This window comes from Sinohyriopsis cumingii, chromosome 12 (genome assembly GCF_028554795.1).
Source record: "Sinohyriopsis cumingii isolate HCF-2022 chromosome 12, ASM2855479v2, whole genome shotgun sequence".
Classification (NCBI taxonomy): domain Eukaryota; kingdom Metazoa; phylum Mollusca; class Bivalvia; order Unionida; family Unionidae; genus Sinohyriopsis; species Sinohyriopsis cumingii.
The window spans coordinates 89551633-89574802 of NC_142972.1; the positions used below are offsets into that span (position 1 = coordinate 89551633).

General features: G+C 34.4%; 1 protein-coding gene across 4 annotated transcripts in view; it reads right to left on the bottom strand.

Moving 5' to 3' along the window:
• Positions 1-1060: 1060 nt before the first annotated feature.
• Positions 1061-23170, bottom strand: part of LOC149786943 (uncharacterized) — a 170433-nt gene continuing 148323 nt past the window's right edge. For all 4 annotated transcript variants that reach the window (XM_089977476.1, XM_089977477.1, XM_089977475.1 and 1 more), the window contains 5 exons: positions 22692-22933; positions 18727-18848; positions 10282-10794; positions 6098-6709; positions 1061-4403 (listed from right to left, as the gene is read on the bottom strand). In XM_089977476.1, the coding sequence (XP_089833602.1) occupies positions 6131-6709; positions 10282-10794; positions 18727-18848; positions 22692-22933 (1456 nt within the window). In that variant the 3' untranslated portion in view covers positions 1061-4403; positions 6098-6130. The remainder of the gene's footprint in view (positions 4404-6097; positions 6710-10281; positions 10795-18726; positions 18849-22691; positions 22934-23170) is intronic.

Consider the following 23170-nt stretch of genomic DNA (forward strand, 5'->3'; position numbering starts at 1 on the left):
GCAATTGTGTACTTTCTGACGCCACTAAAATTCAACTAATTGATCTTGAGCAACTGCACTGGGTTTACTAGTTTTCAAGCAGCCGATGTGATCATTCGCTGTGTTTGATAATCTAATCCAGTAAATTTGGAGTTTGATCTCATTAATCAAATACATACAATTGTTCCTCCTTTTCATTTTTTTAAAAATAATAAAATTACATTGCAAATATTGCATGCAGACAACAGTTTTGACTGTAATGCATCATCCTGGAAACCAGAAAAGGACAGAAGGGGTTCTTTTTCTTGCTTATAATTTACCTATCATTCATATGTTACTATAAAGAAACTACAAAGGTGGACAATTCTCTCCATTCCTGCACAACTTATATAGCAATAATCAATGCTTGCTTAGTAAGGAAGTGCAATGTGCAGAATGGATGTCCGCCCTCTCACTGGCTACCAATATATTTATTTATAATTTATTTCCTTGATGCTTTTCATTTTTAAAATTAAGGGGGTAAAAACAAATCGATAGGTGTGCAGATACTATAGGTTCTTTGTTCTGGCAAATAGTTTTAATTGTAGCTATAATAGAGTTTATGCCATCAGGTGTGTATATAGCACTTGGTCTTATTACCCAACCCCCACATATGCAAACCTCAAACCCCTCACCCATTCTGTGTGTACAGGCTAAATGAACAGACCCTAACAAAACAAGGTTCAATCTAAAGATAACTTAAGTTTCACTGTGAAACTAAAATATATCATCTCAAGAAGGATGTAGTGCATTCATTATGTAAATTATTGAAGTGACATAAAATGGCAGGTAAGCTGCAATTATGTTACAGCCTATGTTTATTTTTGTGATCCTGGCATACTGTCCAAAGTTTTAGAACCTGACATGCACACAGGCAAAATTGAAATGTGTCAAGTCAACAATGTTCAATTCAACCTGCTGCTATGGTATGGTCATGCTTAAATTTTGCATGTTTATGACCTCCACCAATGACACTAAGCACGTTTTTATATAACTGTCCTATTAAGAATCTAAAGCATCAATGAAAAAACAAACCAACACATTTCACTTAGATCACTTAAAAAGTTACTTTTATTTAGGTATGGATAGTGCCATTTCAATGTAGAAATAACTGTAAAATTAAGTCAGTAAAGATCTAATACTTATACCAACTCGCTGGCTTCACAATATGTTTCTTAATTTTGTTCTAAAACATTAGTTTTATTTCCATATATTGCGATTAATTACAACAGTTCCTGTTTTCTTTTAAACTGTCACAGTAATTAAACATAAATAATGAAACTGAATATATGAAACTAGTTATTTTAAAGTGTCATATAAGAAGAGACTGTGTTACACACAAGAATTCATTTCTGTCGGGAAAAAGAAAATAAAAGAAACAAAAAAAACAACAAACAAATGTGATAAAAAGAAAAACAAAAAATTGATTCACACCCCATCAACCAATTAACTCAAGGTGACTAACGCGAAATTGCCAACAGAAACGAGTGTCTATGACAACCATGTTCACAATAAATGAATTAACATAATTTCACATTTCTCAACCAAATACCGACATCTTCCAGATGAGATCTTAACGATATAAGCACATATTCTGTTAGAAATTGGATCAGAAATATAACTTCCAGACTGGTAATAAAGCTTATTAACTCAATGCATGGCAATTCATCATTAATATGCATTATATCCTATATTATAGCCTATATATATATATATATATATATATATATATATATATATATATATATATATATATTCTGCTAAAATACATATAGTCTATGATACAAAAATACTTGGAGTCATTAATGACTTCAATTATAAAATCAATATCCCAAGTTTGTTTTAAAATGGGTCGGACATATAACTCCCGAGTGGTAACAAGCATTTACTGATGGATGAACATATTACAGATAAAATGCCAATATATACGAGAAACTCTGGGCCATATCATAGGTTCATTTGGTATTGTGACCACCTGAAATAACTCAAAAGAATTATACTTGTTAAAGCCATTAAAAAGTAAAGAATACTTTATGAAGAAATATCAATCGAAAACTGCTTTCCCTTTCATTTCCTCCAAGCAAGACATTGCTACACAGCAAATTTTGTTTACATAAATTCAAAATATCAGCACAGTGCCTACTGGTGTAACAAGAACAGTTATCAAAAAAGTCTATTATAGAAATATACCTATAGTCTATTATACAAACATATCTAAGTACCTATATTCTATGATACAAATATACTTTAAATATATCATACAAATTTACCTATAGACTATTATATTAATATCCCTGTAGTTTATTATACAAATATGAATATAGTCTATGAGACAAATATCCCTGTAGTCTATTATACAAATATCCCAGTAGTCTGTTATACTAATATGCATATAGTCTATTATACAAAAATACCTATAGTCTATGATACAAATATATGTAGGGGCCCCTGTGTATCCAAGTGGTCTACAGCACTCACTGTTATGGATAATTGCCATCTAACCTTTGTCTACATGGGTTCGAGTCTCGGGCTCAGCCAATGTGGGTATGTGAGAAAGTGGGTCGTTGGTTTTTCCGGGGTTTTCCCGGGTTCTTCCTCCACCATTTATACTGGCCGCCATGTGCAGCCTATATTGTGCTGAAAAATGGCATTAAACCCTATAGCAACAACAAATGTACCTATAGTTTTTTATACAAATATTTCTGAAGTCTATTATACAAATATATATATAGTCCATGAAAATAAATATTTATATAGTCCATGAAATATATAGTGTGCATATATATATATATATATATATATATATATATATATATATATATATATATACACATATATATATATAGTCTGCTAAACAAACATACCTATACTATATTATACAAATATAAATAGAGCCTATTACATAAAATCTGACAACACAAAACCATATGTGTACACCTACTTTTTTAATTAGGTGTGTTTGATACCAAGCAATTGTAATTTTACACTGGGCCAGTTTGAGGGATTTATCTTTGTAGTATGTTTTTATCTACCAAAGAGCAAACATAAACCACAAGGTAGAAATGCTCAATATCATTGTAGTGATACAATATACGGTATAGCTATATTAACATGTTTAAAAATACTTACAAGTTGCCCAGCATAATCATTAACAAATATGATAGGAATTTTCAAGGGTACAGGGTCTCAATTATATGCATTTTTAGGTTACCAAGTTTCACAAGGATGCTATAGGGCAAATAAAATAAATATATGGATAATAACTTCCTAATATTAAATCAAAAAATCACAACAACATACAAATTAGACAATATTTAAAGCAATAATTTAATCAGATATTATGAAACAAAGGTTCCTATAATAGATCGATGCTCTACATTACTAAAGGAATTAAAAAAATTACATACAGGTCAGCCTATTCTTTTTTAACTGCTGGATATTAACAGTATTTCTCCTATTCTTCTGAAAACTGACGAATCAACTTCGGTGACAAAACACATTTTGTAAGAGCTAACATCTTCAAAAGACACCTCTCTATTTGCCACCATTTTCATTTGGGACCAAAATAAGTATTTCAATTATTACCATGTTACTATGACTATATATTTACCAAAAGCAGCTATACAATGGACCAAATAGATATCATAAAATGTAATGAAATTGTCCAATCTGCAATACTTTATACTTTGAATGGTAGTATTTGTGTTGTCCTCAGTGAAAGCCCCACCATTATTCACTATTTCTAAAAAATAGCATGAACAGCCTTAATGTGTTGTCCTCAGTGAAAGCACCACCATAATTCACTATTTCTCAAAAATAGCAGGAACAGTCTTAATGTTTTGTCCTCAATGAAAGCACCACCATTATTCACTATTTCTCAGAAAAATAACCGTAAGTCACATAGACAACACTATAATTGTTTTGTTGTTTTGCTCACCAATTGCCTGTCCAAATGACAAATCACTGCTTACACATCAATCAAACAGTCACTAAACAATATAACATATTTCTCAGTGAACTTGACAGCCACTCTATCACAATGCTGGACCCTCATTATTAATATATACAGTAGTGTTATTAGAGATGGAATCATTCACAATGCTGGGTCTGAATTATGGCCACATTATTAGACATGGGATTATACATGATGTTTGTTCCTAATTATGGCCACACACAGAAGTATATCTTGGCATGGGATTGTGCATGTTGTTTGGTCCTTAGCCACACGCATTAGTGTCACTGGATTGTGGATAATGCTGGATTCTAAATATAGCCACATTGTGTAGTGACTTTTAGCATGGGATTGTGTATCCCAAGTTCATTTTGCTGGTGTCTGGGATCAAACATTCTGCATCCACATCTGTAGTAACTCTTATAGGACAAATCTGAAAAAAGCATACAGATCTTGTCATAGATGCCTCTTTAAAGAAAACAATGGAATGCCTGAACTTAAAAAAAAAAAATATAGATTGAATTTTCCACATCAACTAAACACTATGCTTTTAATACGGTGTATCTTACAAGTATGTAAGTTTAAAAAAAAAACTCTATAAATTTATATGATTTTATTAAAAATACAATTTTATTTCCTCATCAATGTTCAATAAAATATGCAGACAGTCTCATTATTTACCAGTCTCTTTAAGCTATTATTTTGTCCATCCTCCCAAAACCTTCATGATAGACACTTTCAATTCATGTACAGATACCTTAATACCATTTGACATAATCGACTCTTCTACAGCCATTTTAAAGTATTGTAGATGTCATATTACCATTTGACATAATATCTTCATGGATACCAAAGTAATGTAGATGTAAGTACCAGTTGACATAATATCGACTTCCACAGACATCAAACTATTGTACATGTCATTGTACAATTTGGTAAAACACCCAATTCCACAGACATCAACATAATGTATATGTCAGTATACCATTTAGTAAAACACCCACTTCCACAGACATCAACATGATGTACATGTCATTGTACCATTTGTCAAAGCATACACTTCTAAACATCGGAATTATATAGATAATACAAACATGTATCATTGGAAAAGCCTCAATGGCCAAGAATATGTCTTGGTAAGAGATGTTGATGTTCCCTTGACAAAATAGCAAATCTTATATTAATTACTGCATACAAATGGGTACAAAGATTGCATAACATTAAAAAAATGTTCTTGTAACAATAATATCATCAGCTGCTCTAAGTGAGGTAAAATTAGCAGTTTTAATTAAAATATTCACTCTCTAACGATAAAATTGATGAAATTTTCTATCATACAGTAGAATAGATTAGGATTACAACTTGATACAAATGTGATGCAATATTATGTGCATAAGATGACATTGTATTTAGATTTTTAAATATATGGGGATATTCTTCTTACTGACAACAAATACTGTTACAAGTGTCATACCCATTATTCATGTTCCAATATCAAATACTCCCATTAAGTATCCATAAGTTTCACACTCAATATTTAAATACAACCAATAAGCATCCAGAAAAGCTTTACATTTTAAACCTCATATTAACATGACAGTTAAGTTGAAACCAACCTTTGAACCCCACTTATCATAAGTTGTATTCATACCCTGCCATCACATCATGCACAATGTTCTTATACTTTGTGCATATTGCTTCCATCATAACATGCACACTGTACTTATATTTTGTACGTCTGCTGCTATAACATGCACACTGTACTTATATTTTGTACATGTTGCTGCTAGAACATGCACACTGTACTTACACTTTGTACCTGTTGTTGACTTCATATTACACACACACTGTACTTATAGTTTTTACTTGTTGTCATCATATTTTACACACTGTACATATACTTTGTATGTGTTGTTGCCATATCACACACACACTGTACTTACAATTTGTACTTGTTTTTGCCATCATATCACACACACTGTACTTGCACTTTGTAACTGTTGTTGCTATCATATTATGCACACTTTACTGATATTTTGTACCTGCTGCTGCTATCTTATCACATACACATATACATTGTTGCTATTGCTCCCATCATATCATGCACACTGTACTTATACTTTGTACCTGTTGCTCTTTCTTCATGATTTTCATGTGTAGCTAACAGGCTTCATAGATGGAGATCACCTGTCTCTTTTGCTTCTCCAACTCTTGGCTGTAAACCTGTCCACCAATTACAGCTTCTATATCATGAAGCACTGCTTCAAACTTGTTCCAGTAATCCTCTAAAGCTTTATTACTCATCTTTCCATCAGGTGAATGACCACTGATATGATTCCTATATGAACGAATTCGCTCCACACTTGCTCCTAAAGATCTGTCCCTTGGTTGATCTTGTGGATCATTTCCCCAACCTGTTAATGGAACTGGAACTGAGCTGACATTTCTGATCAGAGTATATAGCAAGGAAAGATCAAACTGCTTTAATTTTCCTGTCTTCTGCCGCTGGGGATCTGGAAACACCAGGTGACTTTGATCAGGGTTAAGAAGCGGTCTTCCTTGTCTCCTGGTCAGGTTGACTCTATTGGCCAGGATTGCCTGGTAGATGTCTTTGTGTGGTGCAGGAACTTGGGTATGGAGGACTTGTCTCATGGCATCTCCACAAACTGTTACAAGAGCAACACAGAGGCGAGAATGATTCATGTGCTCTGGTGTTATGGGTGCATCAGGATCATGCCCCTAAAGAAAGAGAAAGGTCACTGTTACTAAATGATTCAATCAATGACCAAACATACAGTAACAGTGACTAGTCAGATGATCATCACACTAATGTGTGTGATTGTCTTTATTTGCATTATAGTGACTGTGTGTGACAGTGTGTAATATTTTCTTTATGCAAATGTGTTTTTGTATGTATCCATATATGTGTGTGAAAGTGTACATGTGTGATAAGTGTAATATATACTGTATGTAATTATCTGTATGTGTGATAGTGTATGTGTGTGATAGTGTAATATATAGTGTATGTAATTATCTGTTTGTATGTATCTATGCATGTGTGTGATAGTGTAAGTGTGTGATAGTGTAGTATACAGTGTACGTAATGATATGTATGTATGTATGTATGTATGTATGTATGTATGTATGTATCTATGCATCTAATGTATCCATGCATGCATGTATGTGATTGTTGTTGTTGTTGTAGGGTTTAACGCCATTTTTCAGCACACGATAGGCTATACATGGCGGCCAGTATTAATGGTGGAGGAAGAACCTGGGAAAACCCCGGAAAGAACCGCCGAACCATGAGAAGCTACTGACAAGCTTTCTCACATACCCACATTATCTGAATCCGAGACTCGAACCCACACAGACAGAGGTGAGATGGCAGTGATCCGTAACGGAGAGCGCTTTAGACCACTTGGCCAATTGGGGACCCTATATGTGATAGTATTTGTATGTGCATGTATGCATATATGTGTATGTGACAGCGTATGTATGTGTGTGAAGATTTTTAAGATGACTAACAATGTGGATATACATGGATGTTGGATGGGAACCATTTTCATTTTAAGACCAACTGGATAACCTAAGAAGTCTATTAACAAAACCACATGACAAGATGGCCGCCATGGCAGCCCTTGCTTCCTATGGATCTGTGGTTCTTACCGAGGATTTCCAAGGTTCATCCTCAACCAAAGACATAATGTATCAGTTGCCATGTATAACCTACCATGTGCTTAAAAATGGCATTAAGCGCAAATCACCATGGTTGCTATAGAGGATATCAGATCGCTCAGTGACAATTTCATTAAGGACCAAATTGACATCATGACATCATAATAAATCTATAAGTGAAAACCTGAACATTATTTTCAAGATGGCCATCATAGCAACTATATTTACATCATTTATATTTAGGACCTACTAGACATTGCAAATGATCTTTCAGTGTCTATATGGCCAATTATTTAGTTGTAGTAGTGGCAAAATTATTTTAAAATGGCTGCCCTGGCAGGCACATAAGATATCAGAAGTGTTCCATTTTCATTTAGAATCAACCAGACATCATATAAAGTCATTTAGTGAAATTAAATGTTAATATGACTCTTCAATGAGATGTTGTGACAAGAATCAAAATAGCTGTTCAAGGGCATATTCGCTAGCCATGGTTCCGATAACACTATCTAAACCTTGGCGGATCGAACAGCTATTTTGGTGTTTTGTCCTAGCAACATCTATTTGATTTTATGTGTTCCCTCCGACAGCATATAATGCCAACAAACCAATAGCATGGTGCATTGTACATCCGCCGAAAACGGTGGTTGGAATTGACCTAAAAAAGATACTTGGTAAGTTTAACATTGAAAGTATGACTATGTACCAGAGGGAAGCCATTACATGTGTATTTAAGTGAAAGGTATTTGTGCAACACAGACCGACACTGGGAAATGATTATTTATCAGTCCATTTCAAGTTGGGTGCTTAATTTTGATTTGATGCGGTGGCTTGCCGCCGCATCCAATGAAATTCACAGAACCGAAGCACAGAAAGAAATATCTGCTTAATATGCAAAGGTGAAGATATGCTTATCAGAACCTTGGCTAGCGAAGATGGTCCAAGGGTTACCATTTTCATTTAGGACCAAACATACCTTTTGACCAATATGTCTGTAAGTTTGGGGGCAATCCATTTAGAAGTTTAGGACAAGCAGCAGTGCCAATCATGTGTTAAAGAACACCGGATGAAGAACACAATATTACTGCATATACCAGTGAAGATAAATACAATGACTTGGATTTTGTTTCCATTTTATGCTAATGTGATTTAATGTCTGCATTACTACACTGATAAAAAGTAGTCAGTACAATTTTTGGTAATTGTGGAGAGTGACATTTTATAATTTAATAATAAATCTATCTCCAGTATATTATGTTACAAATTACAGGATTGAGCTAGCATATTCAGAATATGACAATATAGTGAGGGGCAAATTTCTCTGCCCTTGAACCTGACATCAAAACACCATTTAAGTTGTTTTATCCACAAACTGGGAATTGAAGAATAAAATTCATTCATAGCTGATGTAAATGTACACACCAAAGCGGTGAACATATTGTGTTTAAATCGATAACCAATTAGATATCATAAGAAGTCTTTTATTGAAAACCGATATTAATATGACCAATTGATATGGCCATCGGTGGTGTAGGAAAAGTAGCAATAACACGATTTTGAAGACAGCTCCTATGATGACCACACTTGATGTTCAAGCAGCACCAATTTCATTTAAGATCAGCTAGAGCATGGGATGAATGTGTACAAAAATTTTCATGGCAATCTTTCAAGTAATTTACAATGAGGGTTAGCCACAAAATGTGGACATTTCAAAACCTTATGATTGCTGAAACATCAATGTCAAAAAGTGAAACTGGACAAAAATTAATAAGTTAAAGAAGATAAACATACCTCAGCCATTGATGTAAATTTGCTAAAAATGGCACATTTAAGGTCAAATGATATATTATAAGATATAGCTGGGGTTTATAATTTTCACTCGTTACATTCAAAGTACTTTAATTAAAACAAAAACACTCTATATATCTATAAATATTTTATTAAAATATACCTTTTAAAGTTAATAAAATATAACCCCCAAAAATGCTACTTTCATTACCACCAACTTTGTTTTTATTATGAATAACTGCTTCACTTTACATTTATCTTCAAAGCATCGTCACTTATTTGTCTTACTGTAGACAACATAATCCGTTATCTGGTTAAGAGACTGCATACCAAATTTTAGGTCAATTCACGTTACTGGTAAGTAGATCATTTGATAAACTGCAATTCAGGAATATAAAAATAAAGTGAATCACATGACACATAGTTAATTACATGAAAGTGGTTTAGGGCAATATTAATTAGGTATATCACATGATACATTTTTAATTTAAGGTCATTAAAGCATTAAGTCGAATTCCCATGTTGAGGTCTTAAAACAGAATTTATTTCATTAAATATTTACCGTACACTCTGTGTTAATTCCTAAACAATGGTTATTACACCTGCTCAAGTCATAGGACAAACATCACATGGTGTCATATTACATCACATGATGTTTAAGTTCTATTACTACATTTTCCAACTGCACTTTTTCTCATACAGTGCGATCTGGTGAGATAATGAAACTTTACTTAAGACCTGAGTACTTGTACACTGAACAACCAGACAAAACAAGAACAGTACATTAGGAGAAAGCAATAATATAGTATGTTCCGTACATTTAGTAATGTTGAAAAACAACTCACCTCATCTGCAAACCACATCTCAACTGGTGGTGAAAAACAAAATAAGCCATCTTCAGAGATACTTTGAGATAGTGGGTAACGTAAACGCAACTCAAATTGCAAGTTCTGGCCAAGATAAGAAGTAATCTTGGAGAGATTCAGAGTAATGAACTTTCTAACTCTGGTACACAACTTTGCATCAGGGGTCTTGACTTCATCGATCACCATCCTTGTTACTCTTGCAAAAACAATATGGTTCCTACAGTGCAAGGTTAATCTGTGGAAAAGGCCAATGTCAAAAACACAGCAACCACAGAAAATTAGATTTTCTGATGTCTCCTTCTTCTTGGCGACTGGCCAGCGAGCTACACAGGCAGCAAGAAGCCTGTGAAATATTGGAGGTGGAAGATACCTCTCTCTGAAGATACAGCACAAGACCGGTGTGCTCACCATGCGGTGATCTTGTTCAAAGGAAACAACTTCTCTGGGAGATTGCTGACGAAGCATACAAGGGGTAAGGAAATAGTTCTCCACCTAAAATAATACAAAAATATATATATATATATATATATATATATATATATATATATATATATATATATATATATATATATATATATATTGCATAAGTCTTAAATTTTATGTTGGTAATTTTTCTCTTCATAATGTACACAATGTACACATGTCATAATACGTGATATGTTTTAACGTTGGCATCTGTGGCTTGTATTTTCATTTCCTGTACATCTTATGCACTAGTCCATTAATACTGCTCATATAAAAGCTTATGTTAATGTCATGGAACCCATCTGTATGTAAATTTTGCAAAACTTTACTTGTCACCATTTAACAGTAAACCAAAATTAGTACAATTGCTTCCTCATATTCAGCAATTAATACTTTGCCTTGAACTGGATTTCAGGACCCATTATTCAGTAGAGTGGTAAACCAATATGCTTTTAATTAAAACCAGTTCATGTGCACACATCTCGTGGGGATTCAAAGATACCATAGAAACTGGGGGATCAACATCCTTACTAAAACAAATCAATTTTCGAATTCCAACATGATTAGTTGGTAGAGTGGAGACTGGGGAGGGGTATCACCAATACACCATCTCTGTACTGTTAATGTGACTCCCACTGAAGAGGAATGTTTCTTCCTTCATTAGACGGGATCATGGAACTAACCCCAGCAGTACCATACTGTATCAGACCATTCATCAATGAGTTTTATTCACTGTTCCCCTAAGGGCCAGTAAAAAGGACCCCTACCCTCCTATCAGAGTAGTCTTCTTTTTTATTAGGTTTGAGAAAAGCAGAGAAAGATCCCAATTGAAGCCAGAGGAAAAAAATCTTTTCATTCTCCCCATATATGTGAGCTGACTCTTGGTGAACTTGTAAATCTCATGACACTAAAGGCAACATATTTGTCATGCACAGTATGTACATAAAATGCAGGTGATGCGTGTTTACTAAGGCAACTTTTTATACACCCACTTTCCCCCATCCCCCACTCTACATCATAGTATTATTCCTGCAGAAGAATAATTGGTGAAATAGAAATCAATACAAAATATATCATAATTATTTGGCGGAGGGGAATGGTGTAAGACATCAGAAACTTGAAGAATATTAAAATGAGTGGTGTGAGGTCTCCGGAGGCATCTTACAGGTTCATATATAATACTGTTTAATGCACCGTCATATTATATCATCAAAATATATATAAATATGTTCATGGAAAGCCATGCAAATTTCAGGACATGTATGGAAAGACAAAACTTACCCTAAAATTCCCAAAACATCCACAAATAATTGGAATGGTAACATTGTTCCAATATGAAATCTATTACCTAATATAACACTGCCAGAAGGGTAACATGATTACAATATGAAAAGCTATTACCTACCCTTACACTGCCAGAAGGGTAACATTGTTCCAATATGAAAAGCTTTTACCTACCCTTACGCTGCCAGAAGGATAACATGACTGCAATATGAATAGCTATTATCTACCCTTACACTGCCAGAAGGGTACCATGATTCTAATATTAATAGCTATTACCTACCATAACACTGCCAGAAGGGTAACATGATTGCAATATGAATAGCTATTCCCTACCATTATACTGCCAGAAGGTTATCATGATTCTAATATGAATAGTTATTATCTACCATAACACTGCCATAAAGGTACCATGATTATAATATGAATAGCTATTATCTACCATAACACTGCCAGAAGGGCACCATGATTCTAATATGAATAGCTATTATCTACCCTTACACAGCCAGAAGGGTACCATGATTGCAATATGAATAGCTATTACATACTCTTACACTGGCAGAAGGGTAAAATTATTCCAATATATATATCTATTACCTAAACTTACACAGCCAGAGGGGTACCATGATTGCAATATGAATAGCTATTACCTACCTTTACACAGCCACAAGGGTACCATGATTGCAATATGAATAGCTATTACATACCCTTACACTGCCAGAAGGGTAACATAATTCCAATATGAATAGCTATTTCCTACCATAACACAGCCAGAAGTTTAATATGGTTCCAACATGAATAACTACTATCTATTATAGCACTGTCATAAGGATAACACAATAATAGGGCAGAAAAATATTACAATAAAGACGTCAAAAAAGCTAACAATGGATCAATTAATAAAATATGGAAAAAATATCTAAATGCCAGAAACATCTTACAACATATGAAAAAGGTGATTTTTCCAGGACTAACTATAAAGATAGAATAAAAATTATAACTGAAGAAATGAGTGTTACCGAGCATGGGTCAATGACATGGGTGTGTGTTCTTTCTTCTAGTTCTAGACTTTCTGGAACTTTCCCTCTAATGGGAGGATGAAATATTTTAATTTGGATAATTCCAAGGCAATATTTACACATATGATAGCCTTCCTTTTATTTCAGCATACTCACCAAATAACATTTTTAGCAATAAGTGTATTGTTTACATGTAATGGAATTATTCATATGTGTATAATTCACATGTAATACTATAAAGTCAAACGCTGGTGTTACATGTTATGATTTAAATTTTGTTATTTATAATAAGTTCTTATTTTTAAAAAGTTTGCTAGTTGTAAAATATAATTTAAAACACATTGCAGAGATGAAAGAAACATACGATCAGAAATGTACTGGACAACTCTTTCTCTACCAAAGTATTAATATTATATGCTGAAGTTATGGATATGAGAAGAAAATACTTGAACATAATACTCATATATCATATTACCAAAATATGAAGTTATCAAAGTAACATTTTATTACGTTGAAGTGTGTAGCAATGTTTCTTTGGTAATTTGCACACTCATGTTACCTTATCAAGTAGTTCTGCCAGTACTTATAATTTGCATTTCAAGATTTCTAATACCCCCTTCCCCCATAATTGTCCCAATTATACTGAGACTTTCTGCTAACGAAACTCATTATTGTTGAATAATCCTCATTCTGAAATAATGTCTATATTATAATATTATATACTGATCAGCTCAACACATCCAATGTCACAAGTGGGCTAGGTAACTTAAGATGCATTATATTCCTGATTGCAAAGAAATGAGTAATGCTTTATTGTTTGCGTCAACACATAAATAATACTGGTTGTACATCTGGTGTTTGTGTTTCATTGGGTCATTTAGATATACTGTCAACACAGGCATGTGTTCATGGAGATTTTATTGTTAGATGTGTGTTTTGACATTGAGTGTTCTATATTGGTAAGAGTGACATCACCTCTTTATGAGCATGAACAACGTAAGCCTCTCAGCCTTTTGTCAAATCATGATATCTTACCTCTTACATAAATAACTTATTCTGACTTATATAAGTGATATAAGCTATATAGGACTTTTAAGTCCCTTATAAGTTACTTTTACTTTGCATAAAGACATATGTTAAATGTCACTCGATATAAACACAGTACAAGTGAAAACAATATTATTCTATGCTTCATGTACATTTCACATACAAGTGATCAACAGGACATTTATAGGTGGTGAGTAAGCAAACTGTACAATCAGGGATATTTGTCATTCTCTGACAAATAGTTTAATGAAAACACAGTCCCAAGTCCATTTATTTTCTCTAAAATACAATCCATGTCCGTCAAAAGGTGCAATTAATATTTTGTCAAAACAATAATGACTTCTCATCACATTCATCAGTTATGGTGAAAGTTGTATAAGAAAAAGAAAATTTCATAATGTGTTATTGATATTTGTTTTAAAATTTAACACCCTCCCCAAAATATCAAAATAAAAGTCCAAATGTTCATGAATCTGAAAAGTGTCAAAACTGGAATAAAGCAATGTGTGTGTGTGTGTTGTATGTGTGGCAACATAGGAAAATGAGTTAGCATGTCACCATCCCCCAACTGAAATACATCTTCCAACTTTGATGAATCTTAAGTGTCAAAACTATAATAAAGCAATATGTGTGTGAATGGATAGCAAAATGGGGGCATGAGTGAGCATGCCCCGCCACCAACCTCTAACTTTGATGGACCTTATGAGTCAAACGTTGATGGAGTGTGGATGGCAAAATGGACTAGAGCATACAAATAAATCTATACGCTGTGGTCACATCTTAAAGCTAAGACTTTTCTTGTATCCAGCAATAAATTATTTTGCATATTTGTTCATTAAAACAATATTATTCAACATTAAAAGTTCTATTTTTATGTTCTGATGCAATCATGCCAATAAGCTACCATTGAATGCTGATAGCTATTTGACATTGTGAAGTGTCTGAATGGCAGAAATCTGCAGCCTGAAACATTTCAAGGTCATGCATTATCATTACATTTCAAAGCCAAGCACTAACATAACATTACAAGGCCAAGCACTTTTTCCTTTTTCTGCTATTTAAATAATGTTGTATGCAACTATTTCATCATGTTACACCCCCTTGTTCCTAATGTTTTTATTTTGCTTGCTGTTTGAGCTTTCCAGCATTATGAAGCATTCACAAATATCTTAGTTCACTCTTGGTGCGTTCCATCATCATGCAGTATACACAGATATACTAGTTCACTCTTGGTGCTTTCATCATCATGCAATATACACATATATTCACTGTGCTTTCCAGCATCATGCAATATACAGAGATATCCTAGTTCACTCTTGGTGCTTTCCATCATCATGCAGTATACACAGATATCCACTGTGCTTTCCAGCATCATGCAATATACACAGATATCCTAGTTCACTCTTGGTGCTTTCCATCATCATGCAATATACACAGATATCCTAGTTCACGCTTGGTGCTTTCCAGCATCAAGCAATATACAGAGATATCCTAGTTCACTCTCTATGCTTTCCAGCATCATGCATTAAACTCAGATATCAGTCAACTCTATGTGCTTTCCACCATCAACTAGTATACACAGATATCCTAGTTCACTATTTGTGCTTTCCAGCATCATACAGTGTACAAATAAATATCCTATTTCACTCTCTCTGCTTTCCAGCATCAAGAAGTACACACATATATCCTGGTTCAGTCTGTTATTTTCCAGCACATCATGCAGTATACACAGATATCCTAGTTCACTCTATGTGCCTTCCAGCATCATGCTATGTACAGATCAGCACATCATGCAGTATACACAGACATCCTAGTTCACTCTATGTGCCTTCCAGCATCATGCTATGTACAGATATCCTGGTTCAAACACTGTGCTTTCCAACATCATGCAGCATGCATAGATATCCTCAGATTCACTTGCCAATGACACAATAATGACAGAATTTATTTATCAGCCATCTGGTCATATTCTAATCAGATATATGACTGCTGGAGTGTTCACAAATTCAACCAATCAGAAGCACTATCACCTCATTAATAGACGAAGATGTGCCAATAACTAACACAGAAGGTCTTCACCGTTTAGGCTTACATATCAAATCTGACCAGAAATGAATCCTCTATTGTGTTCACAAGCAAGTACTGATTAATAGACACTGCAAGACGGATATCACACAAAAGACCATATACTGTATGCTCGCTTAATTTTGCTTGTATAAACTAAAATAACGAAGAAAGAAAATGTGAGCATTCAATACTGGAGTGATTTAATACAGAAATAAGGAAGGATCTCAAATTTAAATGTACGTATTTTGCAAATTCATTTTATTTTTTGAATGCTATGTCATAAAACTTAAAATGAATCCCCACAAATGTGCCCCATGAAAGAGACATGTAACAATTACAAGGTAACATTTAATTCATAAATTAACTTATAAAACGTATACAGACCTGCCAACCCTGACAAGTCCGCCTCAGTAAGGCAGTTGATTTTTTTCCGTAAGATTAACCAATTTTCAGTAAAGTGTAACAAAATATCAATAACTGCTGTTGTAAAAGCTGGAAAATGTGATTAAAAGTTTGACGCACTGACGATAAACGTTATGTTCAACTGAAAACTTTGTAAAGTAAGCGTGGACTTTATTTACCACTAGTACAGTTGCACAAACTCTAGTTCCAAACCCTATGCAGCTCAATGGCTTGTTGTTATCTTTCAACTTGACATAATTCTTGGAAATTGTTTTCCATTTCACATGACGACGGCAATCATATCTCCTGCCACGAGACATACTCCAATTGACACGTGATGTCCAATTTTCATAACTGTTTCCTTTCCAGCCTTTATTCATATAAATCTGAGTACTCCTGTTTATTCTTCTGAACTGATTAGTAACACTTTTCTAGAAGCTTATTTTCATCTTAAACATGCATCGTTTTCTGGACGCCATTTAAAAAAAATTATATAATCAACAGTTTGATCATGCAGATGCTTCACATGAACAAATAGGTGCAGTTTAAAGCATCTAGGGTGTTTTTGTAAAGATAGTCTGGTTCCCTGACTAATTTTACTAATTCTAAGATGAGAACTGGATCCAAATAAAACACGGATGAACCACTTAGCTGGACATTTCGGCAATGATAATTTTTCAGTAGCTTTTACTAGTATGCCGTAAGTCTGTATTTTAAAGGCAATTTTCATAAGACTTATGGCAAAATCGTAAGAGTTGGCAGATTTGTTTATACACAGGGTCAAATCAGGATAAACCACAATTCAAGCAGATGTCATTACAAATATTTTAGTTACTAATATGTATGATAAATCTAATATAAACAAGATGCCCTGCAAATCTGGAAATCGCTTAGTTACAAAATGCAACTTTTATATGGGGCCTGATATTGAAGGATGTTTTCTATGAATTTTGGTTATATTGTATTGTGCAGTTTTAGGGAGTTTGCATTGAGGTTTAAGGAGATACATTTAGTGAAGATATCTGCATTTGCACAGTGGCTATATCTGATGGCAGAGGCATCTTTGTATAAACATGAAAACCTTAATGACGGAATGACACCAAATTCTGTAAGCTACTTAGGCTTCTTAAGAGAATCTATTTCAATATTTTTATTACTGCATCCACATTTAATACAAAATCAGGATTAAGGTAAAAATGTTAAATCTTTTCCTGCCTAATTACTTTTTCTAGTTGTTTGGGATTCTTTTCTAATGCTCTCATGAAGCTGTTTTACAAGGTGTTTATATTAACAAATGCCATAGTTGGCATTAATCTGTAGCAGTCCTAACAATATCCTCTTAATGCTGAGCATCTAGTGAGGCACATGTTAGTACCATTTTTGTAAGTCTTTGGTATGACTCGGCCGGGGTTCGAACCCACAACCTCCCATTTCCGAAATGGACGCTCTAACCACTAGGCCAATGGAGTGGTCAGGATAAGTCTGATAAGAGAGATATTTGTGGACTATCTATTATATTAAGTGAAAAAGAAGAGGGTGAAAGTCAGTGCCATCACGACTATATTGGGGATACAGAAAGAATAAGCTGGTATGAGGTATCACGACACATCCACAATGTTTGCCCGTGGCCATACTATAAACTGGAACTCTGTATAAATCCTAGATCGAGAATAAGCATGGTTAGAGCTGGGGTTTAAAGAATTGATTTACATCTGTGCCACAAATCGACATTGAACAATGACAGGAAGATCAGACAGATGAATTTCAGATTGTATATAGGCCTCTACCACACTAGAAGCAGAATTTTGGAAATAGTGAGCTTTGTAAAGAGATTACAGTAAATGCATCTTTTATTGGTTTTGGAAGTGAAAATACAGAGCAGCACAGGTTCAGTAGTTACAAGCACCCTGGCTGTGGATATACTGAAATAATATATTTTCGAGTAATTTATGCATTTAGCATTTGTTTACATGCTAACCACTTTTCAGCGAATTAATATTTTAAAGCTACTATTTAGGATGTTCATTCATGTACAAACAGTGGGTTTTTTTTCATGTATTTTCCTATTTAAAATTTAAGGTTCTACAACATGGATATTTTGCAAATAAAACAAAAGAAAACTGGAACATTCATATCAACTGACCTTCTCCCCAATCTCACTAAATGACCTCGGCTTGGCAATAATGTTAAATTGTTCCATTATCAGCAAGATGTGATGTTTGTTGGCATGTAGTTCTGGATGTTTCTCCTTTGTCCAGATGGCATCTGTGTTAAAACAAACAAAACTAATTGCAGATCCATCTGAGAAATAATAATAACAAATAGGTTGTGAGATATTTTTAAGAATACATTGATTTAAAACAGAGACATATAATTCCATGGTTTTTTTTTTTACTGGTCAAAGTTATGGCCTACTACTGAACCCATTCCCAATGACATTTTCCTCATATCATGAGCACATGCTTACGTGATATTGTTAACACGAGGCACCCATGCAAAAGGAGAGCCAGATAGGATGGAAGATTTTGACCAAGATCTGTAATGACAAAAACCTCTGTTAAAACACTACTGGTATACATGTCTTTAAGACTGTGATCTGACAAATATGATTACAAATCTATCCACTTTTGCACTGATAAACATTTATGCATTTTTTACTGCCTGCAAATCCACTATCCCGCATTTTTTGTGTTTGGAATTGCTGGTGGTTTTCGATATCTGCCAACACATTCTCAAACTAAACCATGTTAAATATTTTATCCTCAATAAACACCGAGTACAACTGTACTCAAACGTCTTTGTGCTGCTGCGAGAAGTTCTGAAAAAAAAACACATATCTGCAAACGAGCCATGAAAATATCATTTTACAGCTCTGCCAATCACACCTGTTGGTTACTAGTGATATAGTTCCAACAACAATTTCAGTTGGTGTACCTAAAACATTTGCAGCTCTCCTCTGTCAACATCAGCAACAGTGCGGATGGTAAACTCAGTCCAATATCTTCAGATCTATATCAACACTATGTCAGGCTGTGTAATAACCATACCTATTATAACAGGCATTTTGTATGATATTAAGTGTACGTTCTAAGTAACAATGCCAAAATCAACAAGGGCAAGAGCAGCCGGTGAATGCTCAAGTGCATGCAATGCTTCATAAAGATCATCAAATAATGACCTGTCCAACTGAGCTTGTATCATTGGATTTTTATGAAACAGTCAATGCAACCCATTGCCTAGGGTTAAGTAATCAACAACTTAAAATAGTGGTGCAAGCCTGTAAGAGTCAAAATACAAAAGATGTTGAGGCATTATCATGTATGCAACCAAATGAATTCAGGGTCCTGTTGATTCCAGATAAATAATGCCAGCTACCAACTTGCGGAAGTATCATTCCTTGAGGGCCTTTAGCTACGAATTCAACCAGCATAAAGACACTTTGGACATGTTCAACTGATGTTTGATGAGTAAATCGAGACTGATTAATGCTGTGGTCTATTGAAAATAATACAGCATAAACAAGACATCTGTCTGAGGTTAGTCGTTCCAGGTAATAGAAAAGCTCCTCTGAAAATGCTGCCAATCGCTTTTCTGAGGGCTATCCCGAATGTTATAATGACAACTCCTAACATAACTATTTATGCAAAAGTAGGAGCCCCAGCTGCTAACAATGCCTAAATCACTGTGAAGAATGGAAATATTTTACTGGTTGTTCCAGTTCAGTCACCACTAATTTCGATAGATTTATTGTCACAAAGGTGTTCTTTTGTCTGGCCACATGAAGATGATTGTATTTGTCTACCACACAGAGATATTTCCAGTTAATGTGGCCCACACTAGTTCTGTGTTAAGATTTTGATTTTATAATTTACTCTGGGCTAAGACAAACCTTAATTTCGTGATAAGACATTATTATTTGAAAATGTGGCAAGTAAAAATCCAAGTTTGAGAAAATTATATGAATTTTCCACAGGCGCATCATGGACTTTTATTCAGTCACTTGAGCCCTCCAACAATGGAAACTCATTGGGAAGGAATACAGCAATACATCTTCAAAAAAAAGAGTCAAAACTCTGACCTACAACAGTAGTCAACTAAGCCGCTATTATAACCTGAATACACACCTTTCAGACTGGAATGTGAATAGTCACAAATGTATCCTCAATGCACAAACATCGGCAAACATTTACCTGATTATTACTGGCTGTAAATTTACTATGCCCACTTCTGCATCTGCACTCAGAGCTGATTGTGTTTTCCATTTCTGTCAACAGCCTTAATCTCCATCATGTTTATTATTTTATTGCCAATAAACATCAACCACAGTTTACTAATTGTAATGAAACTTCTTTGTACTGTTGTAAGACCTAAATAGACAGGTTTTTATGAAAGCATCCATAATGAGATGCCTTTACCACTGCTGTCAGTCACACTGGCTATTACTGATGTTGTTCCAGCAACAATTCTAATTGGTTTACTCTTATTAGTTGATACAGTGATGATTTATACTACAATCAAAACAACAGTGGCTGCTGCAACTCTGCAAATAGCTTCTGGGACCACACACATGCATTTGTATTTCCTGAGTAGTGTGGTTCTCTTTGAGATTTCATCTTGGATTTGTTGGTCAGCTTCAGTTATTTTCCCATGTTGGTAATATTGAGAGTCCATTATAATTTTTATAATAATAATGTGATCGAATAGTATTAATGTTTGACAAGCCAAACCTGATCAGGTGCAACACACACACACACACTCTTCCAACCAAATGCTCATTATTACTGGTACGATCATAGATAATATATATTTGGGAAATATTTACATTTCTGACAAATGTGCATTCTTGTGGTGTGGCATTAGATTCATGTAAAACTATACTAATTACACAATTGGATAATGTCTGAAATTATCATTCTTGTCTTTGCCCAAGAACTGTAATACAGACAAGTGCATCTTTGTTAATGCTGCTAAATGCAACCATGGGTTCAGAGATGAATTCCACTTCTTCTTTGCAGAAATGATCTCCGAATGTTGTTATGCAAGGTGATGCAGTCAGTCAACATGTTAATGCAGTAACATTTATGAAATAATTAATCTAATCTCCAGAGACGGTTAAGTGAACTCCATATAGTGTATTCCTTAATTTCATTCAGTAAGTAATGACACTGTTATTGCATACATGTCAAATATGTTTAAATTTCTTAACACATTCACTGGTATGTAATATATATGCTAGTAAAACAGAATATTTATTTACTAATATTTGTTGTTGTTGTTGTTATAGGGTTTAACGCCATTTTTCAGCACAAGATAGGCTATACATGGCGGCCAGTATTAATGGTGGAGGAAGAACCGGGAAAACCCCGGAAAGAACCACCGACCCACGAGAAGCTACCGGCAAGCTTTCTCACATATCCACATTTGCCGAGCCTTGGACTCGAACCCACGCAGACAGAGGTGAGATGGCAGTGATCCGTGACGGACAGCGCTTTAGACCACTCGGCCACTCGGAGCCCCCACTAATATTTGTATCAGACCTCAACCACGATGAAATGAATAAATATGATATAGCCTCATGCACCTTTAAGATATTTAGCTTTATCAATAATATGCACAGGATTTGAAATACCTCAGAGACTATTGTCTGCACTTCTAGGGCTGTATCATGAAGGAAAACGTTTATGTTGCCAACTCACTCTTTAAAATTTATTGGCAGATTCGGTATGCTCTAGTAACCATTTCCTCATTAAACCTGCAGTGATATATTTCTTACTTCACAAGCTCCTTACCCTAGTCATCTGTTGAAAATTACCTATTTGTGATATGATCATTAAATCTATTTTAAGTATTCTGAAATGAGGCCAGAGAGACATTAAGTGATACCATTAGAACCACACTATCTATCACACCATTCATTTTGTATACCTTTTGGTATGGCTGACTTGCATATACAAGTTAAATGAATCTATGTGAAATATAATTTGTAAAACTGAGTATGAACAAATAAATGAAAAATAATAACATATATCTCTCAGTTTCATTGGCGAGGAGATAGCAATGAAACACATACTTTTAAAAGAGGCTACAAACAGTAACAAATGGACAAACCGACAAGCTCTGGGGTAAGAATTCCTTTGTCCCTGAAGTCAGACCATTTCTGTGTGATAGCACTGTGGGCAGGATTCTTAGACTGAGGGACATTATCAGCATCATTGTCAGCAGGAGTGTTTGATTGAGATCCGTTGTCAGCAGGGCTTTCTGGTAGGTTAGGATGAGCATTGATGAGGAGTTTCAGGGCATCAATCAACCACTTTGGGTCCAACACAATATTGTCTCTCAATACTTCAATACTGAAAAATAATATTTTGCAGGATATGGAATTACCCATTGATTCATTTCTGATAAGTAGTAATAGTTGTATTTCATAGGATTTGAAATTACATAACGACTCTTTCCTGTTGGTTAACAATATTATTATTTCACAGGATTTGGAATTAAGTAATGACTAAATAAAAGTGTGTCACAGGATCTACAATTAAGAAAGGATTCTTTTCTCTTAACTAAAATGGCTACATTTCACAACAGTT